The 20570-nt window shown below is 33.8% G+C and overlaps 3 protein-coding genes across 3 annotated transcripts; 1 reads left to right on the plus strand and 2 right to left on the minus strand.

The window, feature by feature from the left end:
• The first annotated feature begins 1119 nt into the window (after positions 1 to 1119).
• LOC108473359 (uncharacterized) lies at positions 1120 to 11707 on the plus strand. Its single transcript, XM_017774870.2, has 19 exons — positions 1120 to 1851; positions 2540 to 2632; positions 2713 to 2940; positions 3978 to 4064; positions 4163 to 4252; positions 4340 to 4466; positions 5274 to 5374; positions 6147 to 6315; positions 6566 to 6687; positions 7143 to 7271; positions 7344 to 7442; positions 7519 to 7576; positions 7664 to 7736; positions 7816 to 7945; positions 8842 to 8999; positions 9205 to 9277; positions 9365 to 9559; positions 10501 to 10594; positions 10683 to 11707. Exons 1-19 carry the CDS (start codon positions 1750 to 1752, stop codon positions 11507 to 11509), a joined length of 2955 nt encoding a protein of 984 aa, XP_017630359.1. The 5' UTR covers positions 1120 to 1749; the 3' UTR covers positions 11510 to 11707.
• A 1254-nt stretch (positions 11708 to 12961) lies between these two features.
• LOC108471205 (AIG2-like protein D) lies at positions 12962 to 14835 on the minus strand. The gene is made up of 4 exons (XM_017772817.2): positions 14222 to 14835; positions 13966 to 14131; positions 13598 to 13681; positions 12962 to 13307 (listed from the first exon to the last, which is right to left on the minus strand). Exons 1-4 carry the CDS (start codon positions 14341 to 14343, stop codon positions 13173 to 13175), a joined length of 507 nt encoding a protein of 168 aa, XP_017628306.1. The 5' UTR covers positions 14344 to 14835; the 3' UTR covers positions 12962 to 13172.
• Positions 14836 to 15332: 497 nt separating this feature from the next.
• Positions 15333 to 19283, minus strand: LOC108470593 (proteasome subunit beta type-6-like). Its single transcript, XM_017771952.2, has 8 exons — positions 18990 to 19283; positions 18832 to 18908; positions 18636 to 18691; positions 18262 to 18334; positions 17065 to 17176; positions 16120 to 16193; positions 15874 to 15948; positions 15333 to 15768 (listed from the first exon to the last, which is right to left on the minus strand). The coding sequence occupies exons 1-8, from the start codon at positions 19096 to 19098 to the stop codon at positions 15637 to 15639; spliced, it is 708 nt and encodes a 235-aa protein (XP_017627441.1). The 5' UTR covers positions 19099 to 19283; the 3' UTR covers positions 15333 to 15636.
• Between the last annotated feature and the right edge of the window lie 1287 nt (positions 19284 to 20570).

Raw genomic sequence — 20570 nt, forward strand, 5'->3', positions numbered from 1 at the left:
TTAGATAATTCTATTCTATATTCTAATAATTATATCAAATTAATATAATTTAATTTATTCTGTAGTGTTCAGTTTATTTTAAATTAAACATTTTTTTTCTATTAATATTCAAATAAAAATTTTTATTATAAGATGTAATTTTATAATAAATTTAATATTAATTTTATTTGAGGGCCCGAACAATGTGGGCTGCTCTCGCTGATTAATTTTAACTGGGCCAACTTTCAACTCCTATAGGTTGACGGTTCGAGCTTTGCCCAAGGTTCGTCTAATAATCCAAATACACTAAAACCCATTCCTTTTATTTATTACTAGGGAAAACTATCAAAATAGTCACTTTTGTTTACCTCATATTACAATTTAATCATTTATGTTTGAAATGTTACGTTTCAGTCAATTACGTTAACGTGTTGTAAATATTAGTTATTGAGCCATTAGTTGGCGTTAACAGTGTAATAGTAAGCTGACGTGACACGTTAAATCATCATTTCAAACAAAAACGATGATTTAACGTGCTATGTCAACTTACTATTACACCGTTAATGGTAATTAACGGCCTAGTGACTCAAATGTTATAACATGTTAATGTAAGTAACCGAAACTTAACATTTCAAATATAATTGACTAAAATGTAACCTGAGATAAACAAAACTGACTATTTTAATAGTTTACCTTTATTATTATTATTCAAATTCTTATTCTTTATTCTATACTTAAAATATCTTAATTATATCGCGATTAAATAAGGGAATATAGATTCAAATATTAAAAACGATATTACTGAAAGAGATAACCATAAATCTCAAATATAGATGAATATGAAAAATATAAAAAGTTATGAATCAACTGGATATTTAATTATGAAATAATTAAAATACTTTTTTCTGTTTTTAATATGTTATGTGGTATACACATATTTTCTAATTGGATTCAAAATTTTTAAATAGTTTTATATTAGATCTGAACAGGCATTTGATGTCTAGATGGTAGATAGGTTGATGAAAAGACCTGTTTATCAAGTATTGATATTTTATGGATTTAATTAGAACTTTTTGAAGTTCAAGGACTAATTTAAGATTTGAACGATAGTTTCAGGACTTTTGGGTGGAATTAACCCTTACATATTTTATACCAAAGAAAAAGGAAAGGTCAAAGAATTTTGTTCATTTCCAGAAATTCGTGAATCATGTGCAGTGGGGTGATGCCTGGGAAGACAAACAAGAAAAGTCTAGGCACGCCGTTGAACCACCTTAACGGCAAACGCTAAATAAGATATTATTATTACTATTATATGGTGTAAGAAAAAGAAAAAGTTTTTCTTTTTGTTGGTTTTATGAATTTCCAAAGCAATTCATGAGTGCGGAAGGGAAAGAGAAAAGAGAGAAAAAGTCTAGGCAGGCCGTTGAATCAAACTTAACGGCTTGGATTGGATTCCGACATTCCTCATCCAACGGCTGTACCCTTCCCTGAGACTCCACGCTAATGGTCAAAAATCTTGGGCCTCAACTAGAAACAGCAAGAGTTTGAACGCAACGAGTGGTCGTCTTTGAAAATTAGGAGGATGACGTGGTCAATCTTCGTCGGTTTGGTTTCGAATAGCGATTATTAATTAATTAATTAATTAAAGATTGAGATTGAAGAAGATGCCCGCTGCTGCGGAAAGGGAAAGCAGGAGAAGATTCTGATGCCAAATCCTCCACCGACATAATTACGATTGTATCATTCATATTTGCGGGAATTTTGTTGGTGATGCTTGCTTGGTTTCTCTTCTTAAGTATCACTGTTAGCGTTGTGGTGTACGCTGTCTGGGTTTCCCCATCCAGAACTTTCCTGTTTTTGAATTCCATTTCAGTAAGCTTATTTTCATCTTCATCATCATATCTATATACACGCGTGCGATCACGCACACATGTTTGTATTCGCCTGTGCAATTGTTGCAAATTGTTTCTTTCTCTTCAATTCATTGAAATTTCAATCCGAGCGTGTTCCTTTGTTCACCCTTTGATGTGTCTTGCCAATAAATGATACTAATAAATAATTTATTTAGGGAGTTCCAATTGTTATTTGTTGTCTGCTTTGTTGACTGGGACTCAAGAGTATTGCATCTTAAAGGTTAATTTTGTTTTTAATTATTGATCTCTTCTAATAAGCTTTTTTTTCTTTTACGTAATTAAATTTCTAATAATTCATTCTGCCAGAAAGAGCACAGAATATACAGATATAGATATGAGTATTATTGAATGAGCAAAAGGTGTGGGTTTTGTTAGTTAATTTGAGCTTCAATAGAGGGTTTAGATGCATCCTGGTGAAACAGTGTATGAGTCGAGGATAAAAGGAACTAAATAGTAAATTTTACATTGTTGTACCTATTGATGTTGATAAAATGGCAATCAATTTAATTCATATTCTATATTTCATAAACTTAACTCTTAGCTGTTTCCAACTCTTGCTGATCTTCCCAACCATGAGTGCTCGTGCTGGTGTTCATTCATCCAATTGTGTACTGTAATACAATCTGATCATTCCTTTTCGTCCCCAGAAATCTGTGAAGAACATTATGGGGTGGGGAAACATTTATAGAAGACGTATGAAAGTATTCACAGCTGCTTTGATAATCTACTTGGATTATAAGGTAAAATTTCTTGGTTCTCACTTCTATTCTGAGTTGATGCTTGGACAGTCAAATTCACCTGCATTCTACGTTTTCTGAAGGCTGTACAGCAAAGAGGGAAGTGGACTAGCAAATCAAAAAGAAATGCTTTATGGGAAAAGGCTCACGAGCGCAATGCTAAGCGTGTTCTCAGTTTGATAATAAAGTTGGAAGGTTTATGGGTGAAACTTGGGCAGTACTTATCCACACGTGCTGATGTGCTTCCTGAAGCGTATATATCCCTTCTCAAGCAACTACAAGATTCTCTTCCTCCTCGTCCCTTAAAAGAGGTAATAACTCTATATTTTGATGCTCAGAGATCAATTTATTACCTTGTATTATCATTCTGACTAACAAGAGAATGGGATTTAGTGGTTTAGAAGTTCTCCTCGATTGCCTACCTGCTCAATTGATCTGGTTTTAGGTTGTTATGCCTATGATCCCACGTTGTAGTTTATGCATGTAAGTATTACAAAATACAAAGTATCTTATGGTGATGATTGATGACCAAGTAATACCATGGTTTGCCAACCCAAGATATGGAAACTGCCATGCTTATTGGATTTTAGTCACCATGTGCAGTGTGAGGACTAGATGTTATTGTCAGGTTGTTTGCAGTGTACATATATGCCACCATGAATGGATATAACTTGGTTACCTAGTGCTTTTGCTTATACAAAATTAACTTATATTTGGAAAATTATTAGCTTGGGAAAAATTAAGTCTTACATATATGGCTTTGAGGAATCATCGCAGTGTGCTCAAACTAGTTGGATTTTGCTGCGTTCATCCATTTTCCATTTTATTTGAGTAAAGGCCATGTTTGTAAATTATTTAAAGAAATTATGCAACTGCTAGTAGACTTTTATTTCAGAAATTTAATTTACATGTAATCAAGAGTACTTTTAATTCATAAAAGACATTAACCCTTTGTGGTTCAGAGAAGGATAAGAAGGAATGAAGACTGACATGGTTTCCTGCCGACCACTATATTGGCAGTGAGAGAAATTTTGATATAATCCTAAGGTTAGACCTAGAATTCCTTAAAAAGCTAATACAAGCGGTAGCTTAGTGCATTAGATGATCTCCAATGGCTTTAGTAAAGGAGCCGTAAGAAATCCTACTAAGATGTGGATAAAATTGGAGGGGAGTAACATGAAGAACAATGCAGTTGAAACCTATTTATGTGTAACTTTCAATTGATTCTACACATATCTATTGCTCAATGGAAAGTTCATATATGATTGTTTTTGTTAGTCTTCCCATCAGTCCTTCCGTATGCACTTATTGATTTAATGCTTATTTATAATTTTTTTTATTTACACAGGTTTGTCGGACTATACAGAAAGAGTTTGGCAAGAGCATGGATGATCTCTTTGCTGAATTTGTGGAAAAACCTTTGGCAACAGCATCAGTAAGGACCATAGTGTTTTCTTTGTTCTCCTGAGGGAAATTAAACTAATTTCCTTGAAAATCTTATTGACAAATGAGGACATCTTTTATTCTATGCAGATTGCGCAAGTCCATCGAGCAACTTTACTCAATGGGCAAGAGGTGGTGGTTAAAGTTCAGCATGATGGCATCAAAGCAATCATATTGGAGGTTTGCATGCTTTGGCATTTTAGATGATGGAGTGAAAGTAAGAGTTGCTGTCATTATATGGTTGTTGGACATGCTTTTATCTTGCAGGACTTAAAGAATGCAAAGTCGATTGTGAACTGGATAGCTTGGGCAGAACCACAATATGACTTTAATCCAATGATAGATGAATGGTGCAAAGAAGCCCCTAAAGAGCTTGATTTTGATCATGAAGCTGGTATGCACCATTTAACATGATTTATTATGCATTTATTTTTTTTATTTGGGAAAAGGATGGGTTTTCTTTTCTGTTTAGATTATACGTTTTGTAAATTCACTGAAAGGAAAAAGTTAAGTTACAGTTGTGAAACTGGCGAAGCTTTCAAGTAGAAAATTGATATTACTGGAAAGGAAGTTCTTTTTCAAATTTTGTATAGTTCCTCATCTACTTTGATTTCCAGTGATCGATAGATTAATGGTGCTTGTTAGTAGTTGATGATGCATCAGTGGTAATGCCGGTAGTAATGGTGATGGCAGCTTTAATATTGTGTTCAGTGACAGTAGGGAACAGTGATGTTTGGCTTTCAAATGCTTTTGGGAATTGCTCAGTAGGTGGTGTTAGTGCATGAACTGGTAATGAAATTGTGGTATAATGCTGGTCATGGTTGAAAAGCAGTGACAAATGAATTTTTTTTTTGTCATGACCATAACAGTAATGATAATAGTGGTAACTGTTATGTGGTGACATCGGTTTCATGGTGAAGTCTCAATGGCTGCTGGTGGCTGGTTGGTATTGTGGAGATCTAATAGTATTCTTTGACCATGAGGTGGTCAGGTAGCCAAACAATTGGGATCATGGGAATGGAATACCTCATTAAGTTTTATGCGAATACCAGATTTTGGGCCTTAAAATACCAAGGTCAAAAAGGAGAAAGATGGACAAGTCTGGCTTCTAAATTGTCTTTCCCAAAATTCCTTCTTCTGTCAAGCCATGCAAATATATTGTCAGACAAATATATTGACAGATTTTGCATTTGTCTTGTAGAGAATACTAGAACTGTGGCTGCAAATCTTGGCTGCAAAAAGTCACCTGGTGAGAGCTACTCTTCCAACCGCGTGAATGTTTTGATTCCAGAAGTTATTCAGGTATATTCCGAGCTAACCTTTGAATATTATTAGTGTTCTTCTATATTCCAGAGTGCTTGAGATCCGAGCATATAAACTGTTAGGATTTTGAGCATCTGAGCATCCAAAAATATTATTTGTCTGATATCATGCTTCATCATGTAAATTAAAGAGAGATAGGGCTGGAATATGAAAGATCTAGAAGTGGAAACAATTTTGGTTTTTGTGACCATTGGTACTAACATGGAAGAGCAATACATATTGAAAATTCCTTTGAATTAATGACTTCTTAAATTGTTACCTTTTTGACAGTCAAAGAAGCACCTAGATAATTTGAAAACTGGAAAAGCAAACCTTAGCTTACAAATAGAAGTGCTGGATTAACTTCACATAAAACAAAAATGATCTGATGTCAGATAAAGATCAGTGTTTTTATAAAAAAAAAATCTCGAGGCTTTCAGATTAGTGTTTTTATGATTTCTTTTAAGACCAAAAAAATGTTATCAGCACCCTTGCTTATCTTTGACAATGCACTTATCTCCTTATAGAGACGTCTAGCTGATCTAGGTTTTACCATTATATTTTGCTCTTTCTGGAATGTGGTAATGAAGTAAATTGCGTGCATAAAAATTCTTGCTTTTGCTTGGTGAAATCTCCATGTGAGGAAGAGTTTCCTCCTTTTGATTGTACCTCTGATCTGATTAGCATACAAAGATTATTCCTTCATTTGTGGGTTTACGTTGTCTTTTAAGTTCATAAAGCTCACTCTGTTTCCTTTTGGCTTTAATGACAGTCAACCAAAAGTGTCCTCATCTTAGAGTACATGGATGGAATTCGTCTGAATGACACTGCATCTTTGGAAGCTTTTGGTATTGACAAACAAAAGATAGTTGAAGAAATAACTCGTGCATATGCCCACCAAATATATGTTGATGGATTTTTTAATGGTGATCCCCATCCTGGTATGGCTTTCTGTCTTGCCAACTATGTTGATGGATTTTAATAGCTAGTCTCATCCTGGTTCTATGATCTGTTATTTGTAATATATTTATCTATCATATGTCTATGTATCTATATATCTTTTCATCCATGTATCTTCCTCGGTTCAGTTTCTCTGTTAAAATTATTCACCAGGTTTATTCTGTTCCTCATGATACTACTTCCTCGCGAATTTTTTCCCTTTTAAAATATTTCTTGTTAACTTATTTGCAGGAAATTTCCTTGTAAGCAAAGAAGCTCCTCACCGTCCAATTTTACTCGATTTTGGTCTTACAAAAAAACTATCAAGCTCTCTGAAGCATGCACTAGCAAAGATGTTTTTGGCTTCTGCCGAGGTTTGTGTCTGTCTGTTATGTGTATATTTTTGTAATTTTCCCAAATCATTAGGGAGATAACAGATGACTCAAATTTTTTCCCTGAGCAGTAATTTTACAAATATTTTATGTTCCATTGCTTTACCATTAAACATTCATCTAATTCATGTTATACCACTATTCGTTTAAACTGCATCTTATCCTTGTTTCTTTTCTTTGGACTTTAAATGTGAGGATTATGTTCTCTTCTTATTTCATATCTAAACCATTTATTTATGGTCTTGATGACACTATACCTTAAAATATAATTTAGTTCTCCAAATTCTCCATCTTTGCGAGGTGAATATTTAGGTGAGATATGGTTCTCATTTCAGTTTTGATATTCCTCTATTATTCTAGTTTCAATCATACAAACATTTTTTTTTCCCAGAGTATTTGAAATGACTGCAATTGATTATGAAATAATACATTTGCAGGGTGACCATGTGGCTCTTTTGTCTGCCTTCTCAGAAATGGGCCTCAGGCTGCGCCTAGATATGCCTGAGCAGGTTATGGAGATAACAAGTGTATTCTTCCGTAGTTCTACACCAGCAACTGAAGCTCAGGTAAGGATCCACTACTTGCCTCTCAATTTTCTGTCAATGAGTCCATCTGATGATATTTCTTTTTATATGAAGCAAAACTTGAAATCTTTGGCCGAACAAAGAGAAAAAAACATGAAGGCCATACAGGAAAAGTTGCAACTCAACCAAAAAGAAGTTAAACGCTTCAACCCAGTAAGTATGGTTTATTTTTTAGGTATTTTTATGGACTATTTTAATACGTCATTAACGAAGTATGATTTATTTCTAGGTTGATGCATTTCCGGGTGATATTGTAATCTTTGGACGGGTTTTAAATCTTCTGAGAGGTCTGTAATAGAAATTCCTATCTTCACCTTGTTGTGTTAAATGATTGCACCCTTCACTAATTCATCGTTTATGTTTCTTAAATTCAGGGCTCTCATCCACTATGAATGTCCGCATTGTATATATGGATATCATGAAACCATTTGCTGAAGCTGTTCTAGGGTGAGTCCATCTTAAAATTTACAAGGTCAAGTTTATGAAACAAATTCTCATCTTTGATTGTGTGTAATTACATTGTCAGAAACATTAATAAAACACCAGCAGCAAATGCACAGTGGATCTACAACACACCAGTACATTCTGATGTGGAGACCAAGCTGAGGCAGCTCTTAGTTGAGTTGGGAAATAATGATAAAATACTAGGGATTCAGGTCTGCACCTCTTTTTTTTAATCAAGCTTGATGACTGGCCTTTAGTATTATATTTCTTTATTCCGCTTATGCATCCAAAGGCTCTCCCTCTTCTTTTCCACTCTTCTTCCTTATCTAGTGATTTATTCAACCCAGTTATTTGTGCCTTGAAATTGCTTGAATAGTTGAGACTGTTTTAAACAAGCATTTGAAACCCCATAGTATTTCTATTTCATGCAGTGCAGTAGGATTACGTAAACCTTTATAAGTATCTTTGAGAGCACATTAGCATGCTTTGTATGGTCTCAAAATATGTTGATATATCTAATGTATAGATTTAACCCTACTGCCGTCCATGTTTTCCTGGAAAAGCATTTGGGATTGAGTTGTTTTTTAATGCATTTATTCTTTGTTTGCAAAGATGAATGTGAGAGTGGATTTGTATATGGTTTGGAATACACTGTAAATGTAATAATGAAATACGTACACTTGAATCTGTTTATATTTTTGAAAGGATACAATAAGATGAATTTTAATTCACAATTTCCTATAGATCTTGCCAAATCACCACTAAATAGGAATTTAATAAATCCATGAATTTGAAATAATCATATTTACATGTGCTTTATCACACAATTTATATTAAATTTGAAATCTTCATTCCTACCTATCTACCAAATGCAACCTTAGAATCTATTAGAATTCCTTCTTGGATGAACATTTTAGATGTAATAAAAGCAAGAAATAAGGGAAAATATGTGTAATATGCTTTGCAATAGCGGACATCATACTTATTGTTGTTCCATTATAGAATTAAGAGCGCTTTTGGTATTTTAACTGCTAATTTACAATCATAAAGCATAGGCTGTAGTTTAAAAACAGCTGATTCTGATAATATTTTCAATTTTTATCTTAAGGTATGTGCATACAAAGATGGGGAGGTTATTATTGACACTGCTGCTGGAGTACTTGGAAGATACGATCCTCGCCCAGTTCAGCCTGATACACTTTTTTCTGTCTTTTCTGCGACAAAGGGTATAACTGCAGGAATGTTACACTGGCTGGTAGACAATGGGTAAAGTTTAATGTTAAAAATGTCTTTGGATGCATTATCCTGCAAAATCCAGAAATTAGCATGTCTTCAAAATATGTCGTATATGAAGGAATAAGTGGTTCAAATTTTGCAAATAACATGCAACTTTTTTCATAGAAGAAACTTAGAAAAAGTCAAAAGTTATGCAAATTTTTTGGTCTCTAACAAATGGTAACTTGTCTTGCAGAAAACTCAAACTTGATGAAAATGTTGCAAATATTTGGCCAGAATTTAGGGGAAATGGAAAGGAGCACATAAAGGTTACAATCATGTGCATAAAAAACCTATTAAGTTTGGATAACCACCGTTTAGAATTCATAATAATTCTTTGAGTGTTTCCCTTTCAGGTTCATCATATACTTAACCATACATCTGGTTTGCACAATGCATTGGCTGACCTTAGAGGAGAAAATGCTTTCCTAATGACCGAGTGGGATGCATGTTTGAAACTGATTGAAGCATCACAACCTGAGACTGAACCTGGGAAGCAGCAGTTGTATCATTATCTATCTTTTGGCTGGCTATGTGGCGGAATAATTGAGGTATTTTCTCATGCTCACTCATTGGATTATATCACTATACCTCAGTGTTTTTAAGATGCAAATGGAAAAGAAAAACAGGGTGCTAATGTTAAAGTTTGAGACAGAAGCAGTATTTTCCTTCCCTTTCCCATATACTTATTGAGCCTTAAGATTTTATATCATGCTACATTCCTGATATCTGTGTTTGTTTTAATTCCATTATGGTATCTGTTTCGAATGATGAAAAGGTTTAAATGTTCCAATATTGTTTGGGATGAGTGGAGCTATGTTGCTCCTGGGAATGATGAAAAGGTTTAAATGTTTCAATATTGTTGGGGATGAGAAGAACTATGTTGCTCTGACTCTTCATTTTTCTTAAAGATCTCTCCGAGTACCCCAAAATTGGTGAAATATTGAAGAAAAAAGTGAACTCATCCATGTTCGATATTCATGCTTGATTCTGAGTAATAAAGAGGTTGGAGGACTATTGGAGTTGGTAGTCGTGAGGGTTCACTATTGACACATAAGCTTTCAATAGTATTGTTTGAATTCAAATGAAGCTATCCGGATATCCTTCTCTTGGAGGGAAGGCCAAACATGTTAATAATCTTTTTTTACTTAGCTTAGTGATGTTAAATTCTTTTGGAAAGTTGATATGTTTTCTCTGAACTCTCTTGCGTTAGGATGTTTGTTTCTTTTTATCTCTTTTTCTCTCTTAGTGGTTAAATAATGTCTTTTCCAATTGTACTGATAGTGGCTTTACCAATAATAAGGAAATAAAATGTTGGCTTCTGTTGTAATATTTTGAGTGATAACACATGTCATGCTTCCTACATGGTTAGTTGTTGTTATCATCCTCAGATTCTTCGTTCTAACATTTTGACTGACTCGAAATTGTAGGAACTTTGTCTTGCAAGTTAACGCATATAATCTGTTTTAATTTATTTGCTTGGGTGATACAGCATGCTTCTGGGAAGAAATTCCAGGAAATTCTTGAGGAGGCTTTAATTCGTCCTCTCAAAATTGAAGGCGAGCTATATGTTGGAATCCCTCCTGGTAATTCAAACTCCTGTCTTTATGTTCTTGATTCATTATGTAGAAATCACTTCATACACATTACTAATATTTGACACCTTCTCTCCAGGTGTGGAAGCTCGACTTGCTAATCTGACACTAGATACAGATGATCTGAAGAAGCTCTCAGAAATGCGGAATCGAGCTGAGATGCCCTCGACTTTCCAGCTAAACAACATTAGTGAACTTGCAGAATACTTGCCTGCTTTCTTTAATATGCTTAACGTCCGTCGTGCTATTGTACCTGCTGCTAATGGACACTGCTCAGCTCGTGCACTTGCACGCTACTATGCAGCCTTAGCTGATTGCGGTGTGGTACTGCCACCACATTCCTCTGCTTCAAATCCACCGCTTGGCAGCCATCCGCATATCCCCAAATTTCCTTCGAAAAAGACCGATGAAAAGCAAAAGGGTAAGGTGGATGGTGGTGTGAAGAATGAAAGAAGTGATGGTAGGCAAAACATTTACATCAGGATCGAGGAGGACGATGACGACGAAGAGAAGTGTAGCAAAAGTAGCAGGGATACAAGTAAGGGGGGAGGTCCTGAAAACAAGAAGGGCAAAATATTTTCAAACCCTAGGGTTCATGAGGCATTTATGGGAGTGGGTGAATATGAGAATATGTGTTTAAGAGATGGGGTATTTGGACTGGGATTTAGGAGGTTAAAATCCAAAGATGGGGACGGGTCGTATAGTGGGTTCGGGCACTCGGGAATGGGGGGATCCACAGGTTTTTGTGATGTAAAGAACCGTTTTGCCATGGCAGTGACACTGAACAAATTGTCATTTGGGGGTGTGACTGCAAAGATTGTAGAGCTAATATGTTCAGAGCTGAATCTGCCATTGCCGGAGGGGTTATCAGGCTCTGGTGATATCAACAGACCACTGATTAACTAATTTTAGTTCCGCCACCAGCATTGCGTTTTCTTACTGGTATTCCATCCACACGCGTTTACTTGTATACGGATTGGATTTTTTTATTTTATTTTTATAAATAAAGGAGGAAGTGGATGGACGTAGTATGCAATACTTTGTATTATTTCTTACATGAAAATTTTTCACATTATATATTATTTAGTTGTCTGCTTTCTAGAATCTCAATCTCTCAGTTAATTAATTGTGACATATATGATTTGATTACATCTACCTTCCAAACCATAAGCTGAAGGTAAAACAGTAAAGTTGGTGGAGTTGGATTTGTGAAAATTTTGAATTTGGTACGATGATTATCAACTATTATAACATTTTATTTCTGAGCGGAAGAGCCGTTCTCAAGTAGTGCTCAATTGATTACATATTAATCAATATTTGATTTATTGGTCTGAGGTTATCGACAAAAAAATTTGTCTAAGTTACTTCGTTTTTTTTTGTCCAACTTACTTCTTTTTTTCTTTTTGAGTTTCGAGAATATCCCCATTCAAAGATCTGAGATCTACATCTATGAATTGAAAGGTTCAAATAATAACTTTGCAATCAGTTGTTAGAATCAATAGGTCTTCAAATCATTCATTTGAAAAAATTGAAACTGTTCTTATTGGATGATCATAATATTTCTCAAAAATCGAAATTCTTGATCAATGGAGGAACAATATCACCATTTTTGATCAATAAGTACTAGAAATAATCGCAAGAAATCTTTTGATAACATAGATTCCTATTTCTCAATGATATCCCACGATCAAGACAATTGGCTGAATCTCATAAAATCATTTCATAGAAATTCATTTATATTTTTTTATAAAGCAAATCAACTTCTATTATTGAATAATCAACATCAATTTTGCTTCTATTGTAACAAAAGATTCCCTTTTTTATGTGAAAAAAACTCATATCAATAATTATAATTTTACTAATGGACAATTCCTCAATATCTTTGTTCATTCACAACAAAATATTTTCTTTGTGCAGCGGTAAAAAGAACATTCTTGAATTTGGTAGGATGATTATCAAGTACTATAATTTTCTAGTCAAGTTTAGGGTTTATAGTATTTGGTTTAACAAGTTTGTAAATCTAATCGATTTTTTCATTTATACTATGTTTGTTATATTTGAATATGAATTATTATTATTAAGTCGAATCGAAATGAATTTGATGAAGATCATAAGTTGAAGGAGCTAATCCTACGGTAGCCTAACCTCTTCGAGGCGAGATGGGGGAGCATTGCATATGCAGTTGCAATCTCCCACCTCAGATACAGTTACGGCAACCTGGTTTCTTCCGTTGGAGAGCGAGCGAGGCCTTCGTAAGAAAGGCTCCAATTAGGTGCTCTGTGACCATTGAGTTCATCTTTCGTTTCTGCTACTTTTACAACCAAATGAAATGCGATTTAGTGTAGTGTAGCGTGAGAATTCAAAGAAATGAACCCAAGATTATGAGTTTATTTATTAATCATCATTCATGAATCGTGATATTATTACAGTAAAGTTTGTCTGCAATTCATTCAGGCAAGGCAAATACCAAAACATACTACTAATAACCAAACGACGATCGAGCATTCTAATTATTTACATAGATTTTGATAATAAAAAGAAAAGAAAAGAAGGAAGCATGATTGATTCCTCACTTTTCAGCAGCATCTTGCTGATAGAAGGATTCGTAAGTGGCCACTCTTGGCTTTGATTCAGGCAGCTCTTGTTCTTCCATAAATCCCATCGTCATCTTTATGAAGCTTTCCTTGTGCACTTGTTTCCATTCCTTTTCAACACATGCGAATATACAATCACAAACACAGCATAAAACTTCACTGAATTTTCTGTTTTTAAGTGATTGCTACATCAGAGTGTCACTTTTATTCCATTTTTTTTCTAAAAACATCACTGAATTCCAGTTCATTAACACGGCAGAATGGAAGGAATTAGGAAGTAAGAATTGTGGACCCTTTTGTTTGGTTTGTTAGCCAGAAGTGAAAGAAATTGAATCATTTAAAACCTCAAAATCACTTTCCACTCAAATAATTAGTAGCAAAGAAGAAAAATGAAAAATACCTCAAAATCCCAATCGCCGTACAAGTTAGGATCACTAGCGTTGCTCCACACATAAGCGTGGGCTTGTAATTTGTCAGAACTTTCCTGCATTATGGAATAACAGACTATTATTACTAATTTGGTTGAAGAATGGTGTGTTTGGGTTGGCGATGCATAATTATGAAATTTTTACTTTGTGGGTTAAAACATATATAGATTTGATCACCTTGAAGAACGAAGAATCAATTTCCCAATACAAGACAAGCCAAAAGGAAGGTGAACAACACAGAAATTAGAAGAGGAGATGAATTGGGTCAGGCTAGGCTATAGTATTATACGAAAACTAAATGAAAAAGGGGATCCTCGAATAGGAAGGAAGTGGCGATTACCAGCAACGAGACCTCAACGCGAGTCCTTTGGTACTCAACGTCCTCAAATTCATCCAAAATATGCAATTCGGGATCCGTTATTCCCATTAACACCCTGCCACTAACATGACGGTTTCGGACTGGCAGAATTGCCGGATAAACCCGTCCTTTAATGCTAAATCTATGGCTGCACAAAATGTGATTGAAATTAAAATTCAAAAGAAAAGGTAGGAGCGGTAGATCAATTGAATTGACGATGGATGAAGCAGATACATACAAGCCGTTGAGAAGAGCAGCGGAGGAAGTGGGGACTCGATTCAACAGGACACGGACCACATCATCTGCTAATAGGCTTCCATATACGAATACGTTGTGCGCTGCCACTACTGCTTCCCCCATTCTCACCTTTCTGTTCCGATTGATCCGGATTCCTATAGATTATATTATCTTTCTTTCTTTGTTTATTTAGTACCACAATCCTCCCTCAACCTCAACCTGAGGATTTGCCAATTGGCAAATTGCCTGCCAGCACCAATCTTCTATAACTCTGAAACCCAAACCCATTCCCAACAGCCCAACAATATTTTTCACCTTCAATATAAACACAAAGGATTAGCCCAAATGCAATTACAATTATGCACTCATCCCATTATTTGTTCAATTTCAAACACCTTTTTTGATATTTTACTGTTAGATAAAAATATTAAACTCAATTTTTGTTTTTTACAACAAAAAAAGAAATCCAGCTTCACAACAACCTAGGTATTGGTATTGAGCATATCAATTTTTTTTCTTTTAAGTCGATGATATCCTTCTTTTGACTTTTGTCTAGTCGATGAGGACATCCATTGTGTTACATACCCACGTGCTTAACCTTCTATCAGTGGATACAAAGGAGAACACAAAATGTGTTGAAACGTTTCAATACGAAAATTTACATGATGCATGAGAAATCTGAAACCTGGTCAACCATCAATATATATATTTTTATATGGACCATAAATTTAGATAACAATTATTGTTGTATATAAATTAAAGTAAAAAAAGAGAGTAATTATTAATTAATTCAAACAAAATATATTTAAATATGAATTTCTTATAGATTTTATCTATATATAAAATATAATATTAATGGTACTTGTATTCAAACAAAATATTATAAGACGAATCATCTGGGATTTGTTAGATCAATTTCAAGCGATTTCTTGGATCTACCCAAAAATTTCCACATAAAAATAATCAATTCAACTATCTTTTGTAACATTTCCAAGGTATTATATCTCTCAGTTTAGTACAGAAATGACTAAAAAAAGGCTGAGGCATGACCGTTCTGCTCGAAATTACGAATAAAAGAAAGAACTCGCGTTAAGGAAAAAAAGGGAAGAAAATTTAACACGTAAATATATACCAATGCCCTTCGGCCTGTACGGATACCAACGTCTATTTTTAACATATTAGAGTGAGGTATAAACATCACAACCATAGCCACGTGTGAGGATAGCAGATGAATCCGTAACATCCAAGAAAAGATTCATGAACAAATATGGTTTTAGTGCCATTTAAACGAAACTGAATTCCACCTAAAGCTACAGGCAAGTTGTTCGTTCAACTATATAACTAAAATGAAAAAAAGTTTGCAGTGCAGCAGCAGAAAGGTATCTAAAAGGTTAGTCCCCTTGGCCTTTGATTTGATTAAATATTCATGGGTTCAGGACTAGAAGAATTCAGTAAATCCAGCAACGAATTCTGAGGCTCCAATTCCTCATGCCATAGCTGCAGTTTGTCACTGGGATAGAAGTTCCTCGTGACTCCTTCAGAGTTGATCTGCAACACAACACGACAAAAAAAAAAAAACAAAGATCAGATCTTATACAAAGTATTCACACCTTACATGCAAAACCCATTCATTTAAAAGTGTAACAATCTTACAATCACAGTGCGAACGACACCACCGCTAGCACCATCACGAGCAATGGCAAGGGAAACCGCCTTAACCACGAATTGCTACAATGAATTTCCATACAACAATTCATAGTGAAGTTAATGGTCAACCAATCAATAAGTACGTTTACAAAAAAAAATAAAATTTAAAAGTACCTTTACAAAGTAATTCTATCCATAAAGCTGAAGAATTACAAGAAAATATTTATCAAACTTGACTAAAACAAAGCGTACCTCAGCTTCATCCTTTGTCATTCCTTCCTTCCATGCTTGATCAAAAAATCCATATAGGTAACTGGAGCCAGATCCTGTGCAATCCACACATTCAAATCATAACAATTTTTTTTCCACAAAAGTACTGCACCACTGCCAGCGGCCCCCATAATTTCCTTAAGCAAATTCCCAATATTTTAGGTTGTCAACAGTAAAAACTAGGTGATGTACAACTTTGACAGTAAAAACTAGGTGATGTACAACTTTGAGAAACTGATAATTAGACGGAAAAAAATGAGGGCAATCAATGAGCAATATGCAGATAATCAGTCCAAACAAGACAATACAGATGTTGAACCATGCATAATCGCATGTATATAAAATAATGCAAAGCAACATAAAACCAGATGATATAAACAGTAGGGGTCTTCAAACTTTGGTTAAAACCGAATTCACTGACTGAACTTATCTAATTCGGTTAATTGGTCGGTTAACCGATCTAGTTCAGTCAGAGGTTAGTTAAGAGTTTTTTGGAATTTTGGTTAACGGTTAATTCAGTTTGAAATCAGGTAATTAACCAAATTAACCGAACTTAATAAATAATATTATATATTATATGCATTAGGCTATTACTAGTTCGGTTAATTTGGTTAATTCGGTTAATCCGGTCAAATGAATATTATAAATTTATTTTTTTATATGTATAATACTTGTTTTAACAAAAAATAAAAACATATAAATTTCAGTTAACCAACCGAATTAACCAAAATATTCTGGTTCGGTTAATTTTTTTTTTAAATTTTGGTTCGGGTAACGGTTAAAGGATTAAAAAGTTCGGTTAATTCAGTTAATACTAGTTCGGTTCGGTTAACCATTTGAACACCCCTAGAAAACAGGCATCAAACTTAGCTCCTGAAATTGGAAGGAAAGGAGGCTTAAAGCTAAAAGATGAAGAGAATATCATACCTCCAATAGCAAAAGGCTGCTCAATCAGAGTTCCACCAAGAGGAATTGCATATATTTTACCACCTTCATACTTATCCCACCCGCCAACAATAAGGCCAGTCTCAAGCATGTTCTACTCAAAATATAACAAAACTGTGTCAATCAAATAGACATCAATTATAGGAAAAAGATTAAAAAATCCTCATTTGCTCCTAAAAATATAAAATTCTGTCAATAATTGCAGCAAAACTAAAGCCTAATTTCAATGAGTCTATGCATTGGTTGAAGTTTATCTACTTTCCAAAATAAATGGTTGCAACCAGAAAAGACATCCCATGAAGAAAGAAAATAATTATGATTTCCACAATAACTGAAGGGTTGAAAATTCAAGCATCAATCAGTGTTTTCAAGGCACATGTAAAGGTGCATCACCGGATAGAGTTAATGCCTCAAGACCCTCTAGGCGAGGCCCAATTGATGAGGCTAAGGCATTTTGAGCTCAAGGAAGCTTTCGTGCCCAAGTGAAAGAAGACGTGCCTGAGTAAAAATACTTTTGGATTTCTGCTTTGTTCTTTTTGAAAAAAAACACATCTAAGATTCATAAATAAATAAAATGTACTATATAGCCTATCCAAAGATTTTTCCTCAAAAAGTGGAGCCATAGAACCGAAATTTTATTTGTGTTAAAAATTTCAACAAAGGAAGCTGAAAGCTCAAATGTATTATATTTTAAGAGAACTGAAACCAGTTTCTGTCTTCTACAGTATTTTATAGACAAAATTCAATCTCAGCAGTTGTACTTGAAAAAAACAAAAAACAATTGTTATTAAGCTTTTTACTCTCTTCTTCTTCCAATGCCTGGATTTTCTTTTCTTTTCTCTTTTTCTATCCTTTTCTACTTTCTTCTTCTGTTTGGGCTGTGAAGCTGTTACCTGTTTTTCATACACATATTTCATATTTTTATTTACACATGTGCTCTTTACATTGCTCAGGTGAAAGCTTTTTCTGTGTCATGAACATCTAAGCGATAAAGGACTCCTAATTCCTAGAATGCTTGTGCCTTGACCGTACATAAAATCTGTATGATAGGCAGGGGAGGAATGAATAGTCACTAAATCTACCATGCAAACATTGAAAAAAAGAGTAATAGTAGGATTGGAAAAGGTAGAAGAATAAAAAAAGAGTCAAGAGTAATTTTTATACGCAATAAGCTCAAACCTTGTTATTGTAGGATAGTAGCCTGATAAGATTTGCAGCGACTTTGGAAGTTGCAGATTGGCCAAGCTGAATCCTGTTCATGCATGGGAAAAAAGCTGTTAAACAAACAGTCATGGTAGAAGTTCGAAAAAAGCAATCTCATGAATAGTACTAATAAGAAATCCGAAAATAATAATAATCCAAGAATCAGTGATGACTTATATATAACAAAAATAGAAGAAAGCAATTTCTAGATAAAGAATGCAAAGCTAATTAGCATGTAGGAACATACAGACTGCAAGCAACTGGAAGGCAAAACGGCAAAACTAATCAAAATTAAAAAGAAAAGAAAAGGCAAAAGCCAATAATAAGAGAATGTATAAGAAAGAACTGACGTATGTTGGTGAAGGAAATAGCGGACATAATCGGAAACGATCTGAGAATCAGCAGCCTGCAACAGGACAATCTTTTTAATCATCGTATCTAAAATATACAAAATATATACATATATATACATATATATTTTGCGGAGACCAGAAATCCTGAATAAAAGAGTAAGGTCAAATGAGTTGAAGCGAAAGAAAGAATTACGGATCCAGAGCGGCAAACGTAGACGTTATCAGTGAGCTGTGTAATTTTGTCAGATGCCCGGTTAGCAACATACATCCCTAATCAGTAAAATCAAAAGTACATTATTTAGAAATTCAAACATCTAAGAATAAAGTAAAAGATATAGAGAAATAAAATACCAGTGCTGGTACGAGAATCGGCGCCGAGGACGACACCGCCGTTGTAGGTGACACCGATGATGGTTGTGCCCATGGAGTGGGAGGCGTTCAAGTTCATTTCCAGATCCATCTGGTTCTTGTTTGTCTTTGTCCGTTCCTTCCGTAAAACCCTAAATTCTAATCCAAACTCTGCTCTACTTCAAATTGCGTTCAGACCTTCCTTCCGCGACACTGCAAGAGAAAGTACTGAAATGAATATTTTGTTGTAGTTTTATACTACAGGGGTCAAATTCTCGTATTAGTGTACGTGTTATACCTAAGTTGTTGATTTTGTCAGTTTTAGTTTTCTATGATATACTCATTTTGCATTTTATGCAGCAAATTATACCTAATTTAGTGATTATTATTTAATTTATTTTAAATTTTAAATTTTAAAATATATAAAATTAAAAATAATTAAATTGGAGATCATTGTACTAAGGTTTAAATTGTATTTTTTCATTATTGAAAAATAAATAAATTAGTCTAAGTATGTTAAATTAAATAGCAAAATGGTCTTTTCTATTAAAATGTTATTGCTATTAAAAATTAGTGTAACAAATGGAATAAACTAACAGTTGAATATAACATGCCACACGTACCTTGTATTAACAGAATAATCAGTTTCTTTTTTTATCTAACATACAATTATTAATTTGCTCATTTTATAAATAAAGAGAACAAAATGTAATCTGACTCCTAATATAAGGGTTTCCATGATACTTTTACTGTATAAATACACAACTTCACGTCACTATTCACATAATTTAAATTTAACCGTACAAATTTAATCGTTACCATATTAGTTCAAACTTGAAATTCAAAACTTTAAAAAAGCATGGGAATAAAAATTGATGGAATAAAAGATTAAACTACAACTTAAATATAATTTAAGGATTAATAGCAAAATTTCACCATACAATAGGTCACATTTATGATATGAAACTTAAAGGTATTCAATATTGGCACAGGTCTCTGATCCAATTTGAGATACGAATTTTAATTTTTATCCAATTTGGTCTGTATTTATAAGTCAGATAAATGTACTTTTATTAATAGTATGTAGTTGGGGAGTGGAGTTAGGTCGAAGGGGTTGAATTTGGGCTCAAAGATTTAGCCAAGATCCTCAAGTTAATACTTAAATCAATAAATAGCTTAGGGAATAATTAATGAATCAAAGATATTTTTGAGGCAAGTAATACTTCACTTTTATACCTGACTTTGAGATCAAGCTGGGACTATAGTGTATTTCAACTTAAAACCTCAAAATTTTCAAATTTCTTACAAAACAGATCTAAAATTTAAAATTTTGACAATTTTATTTAAAATAAATTCTATTGAATTTTAAAAAAATTATATATGCAAATACATACCACTTTTGATTAGTGCTATCGCTTATTAAGAAAAATACTTTTACTAATGTCGGTTTAATTTAAAATTAAAAAATTAAAATTAGACTTAAATTAAGATGTTTGGACGATTTATATAATGCAAGTTAAAATTTATAGTTAATTGAATTGAACTAAATTCTATTTTTATTTGATTTATAAATAATTTTAATTT

The sequence above is a fragment of the Gossypium arboreum genome, chromosome 5 (genome assembly GCF_025698485.1).
Source record: "Gossypium arboreum isolate Shixiya-1 chromosome 5, ASM2569848v2, whole genome shotgun sequence".
In the NCBI taxonomy this organism is placed as follows: domain Eukaryota; kingdom Viridiplantae; phylum Streptophyta; class Magnoliopsida; order Malvales; family Malvaceae; genus Gossypium; species Gossypium arboreum.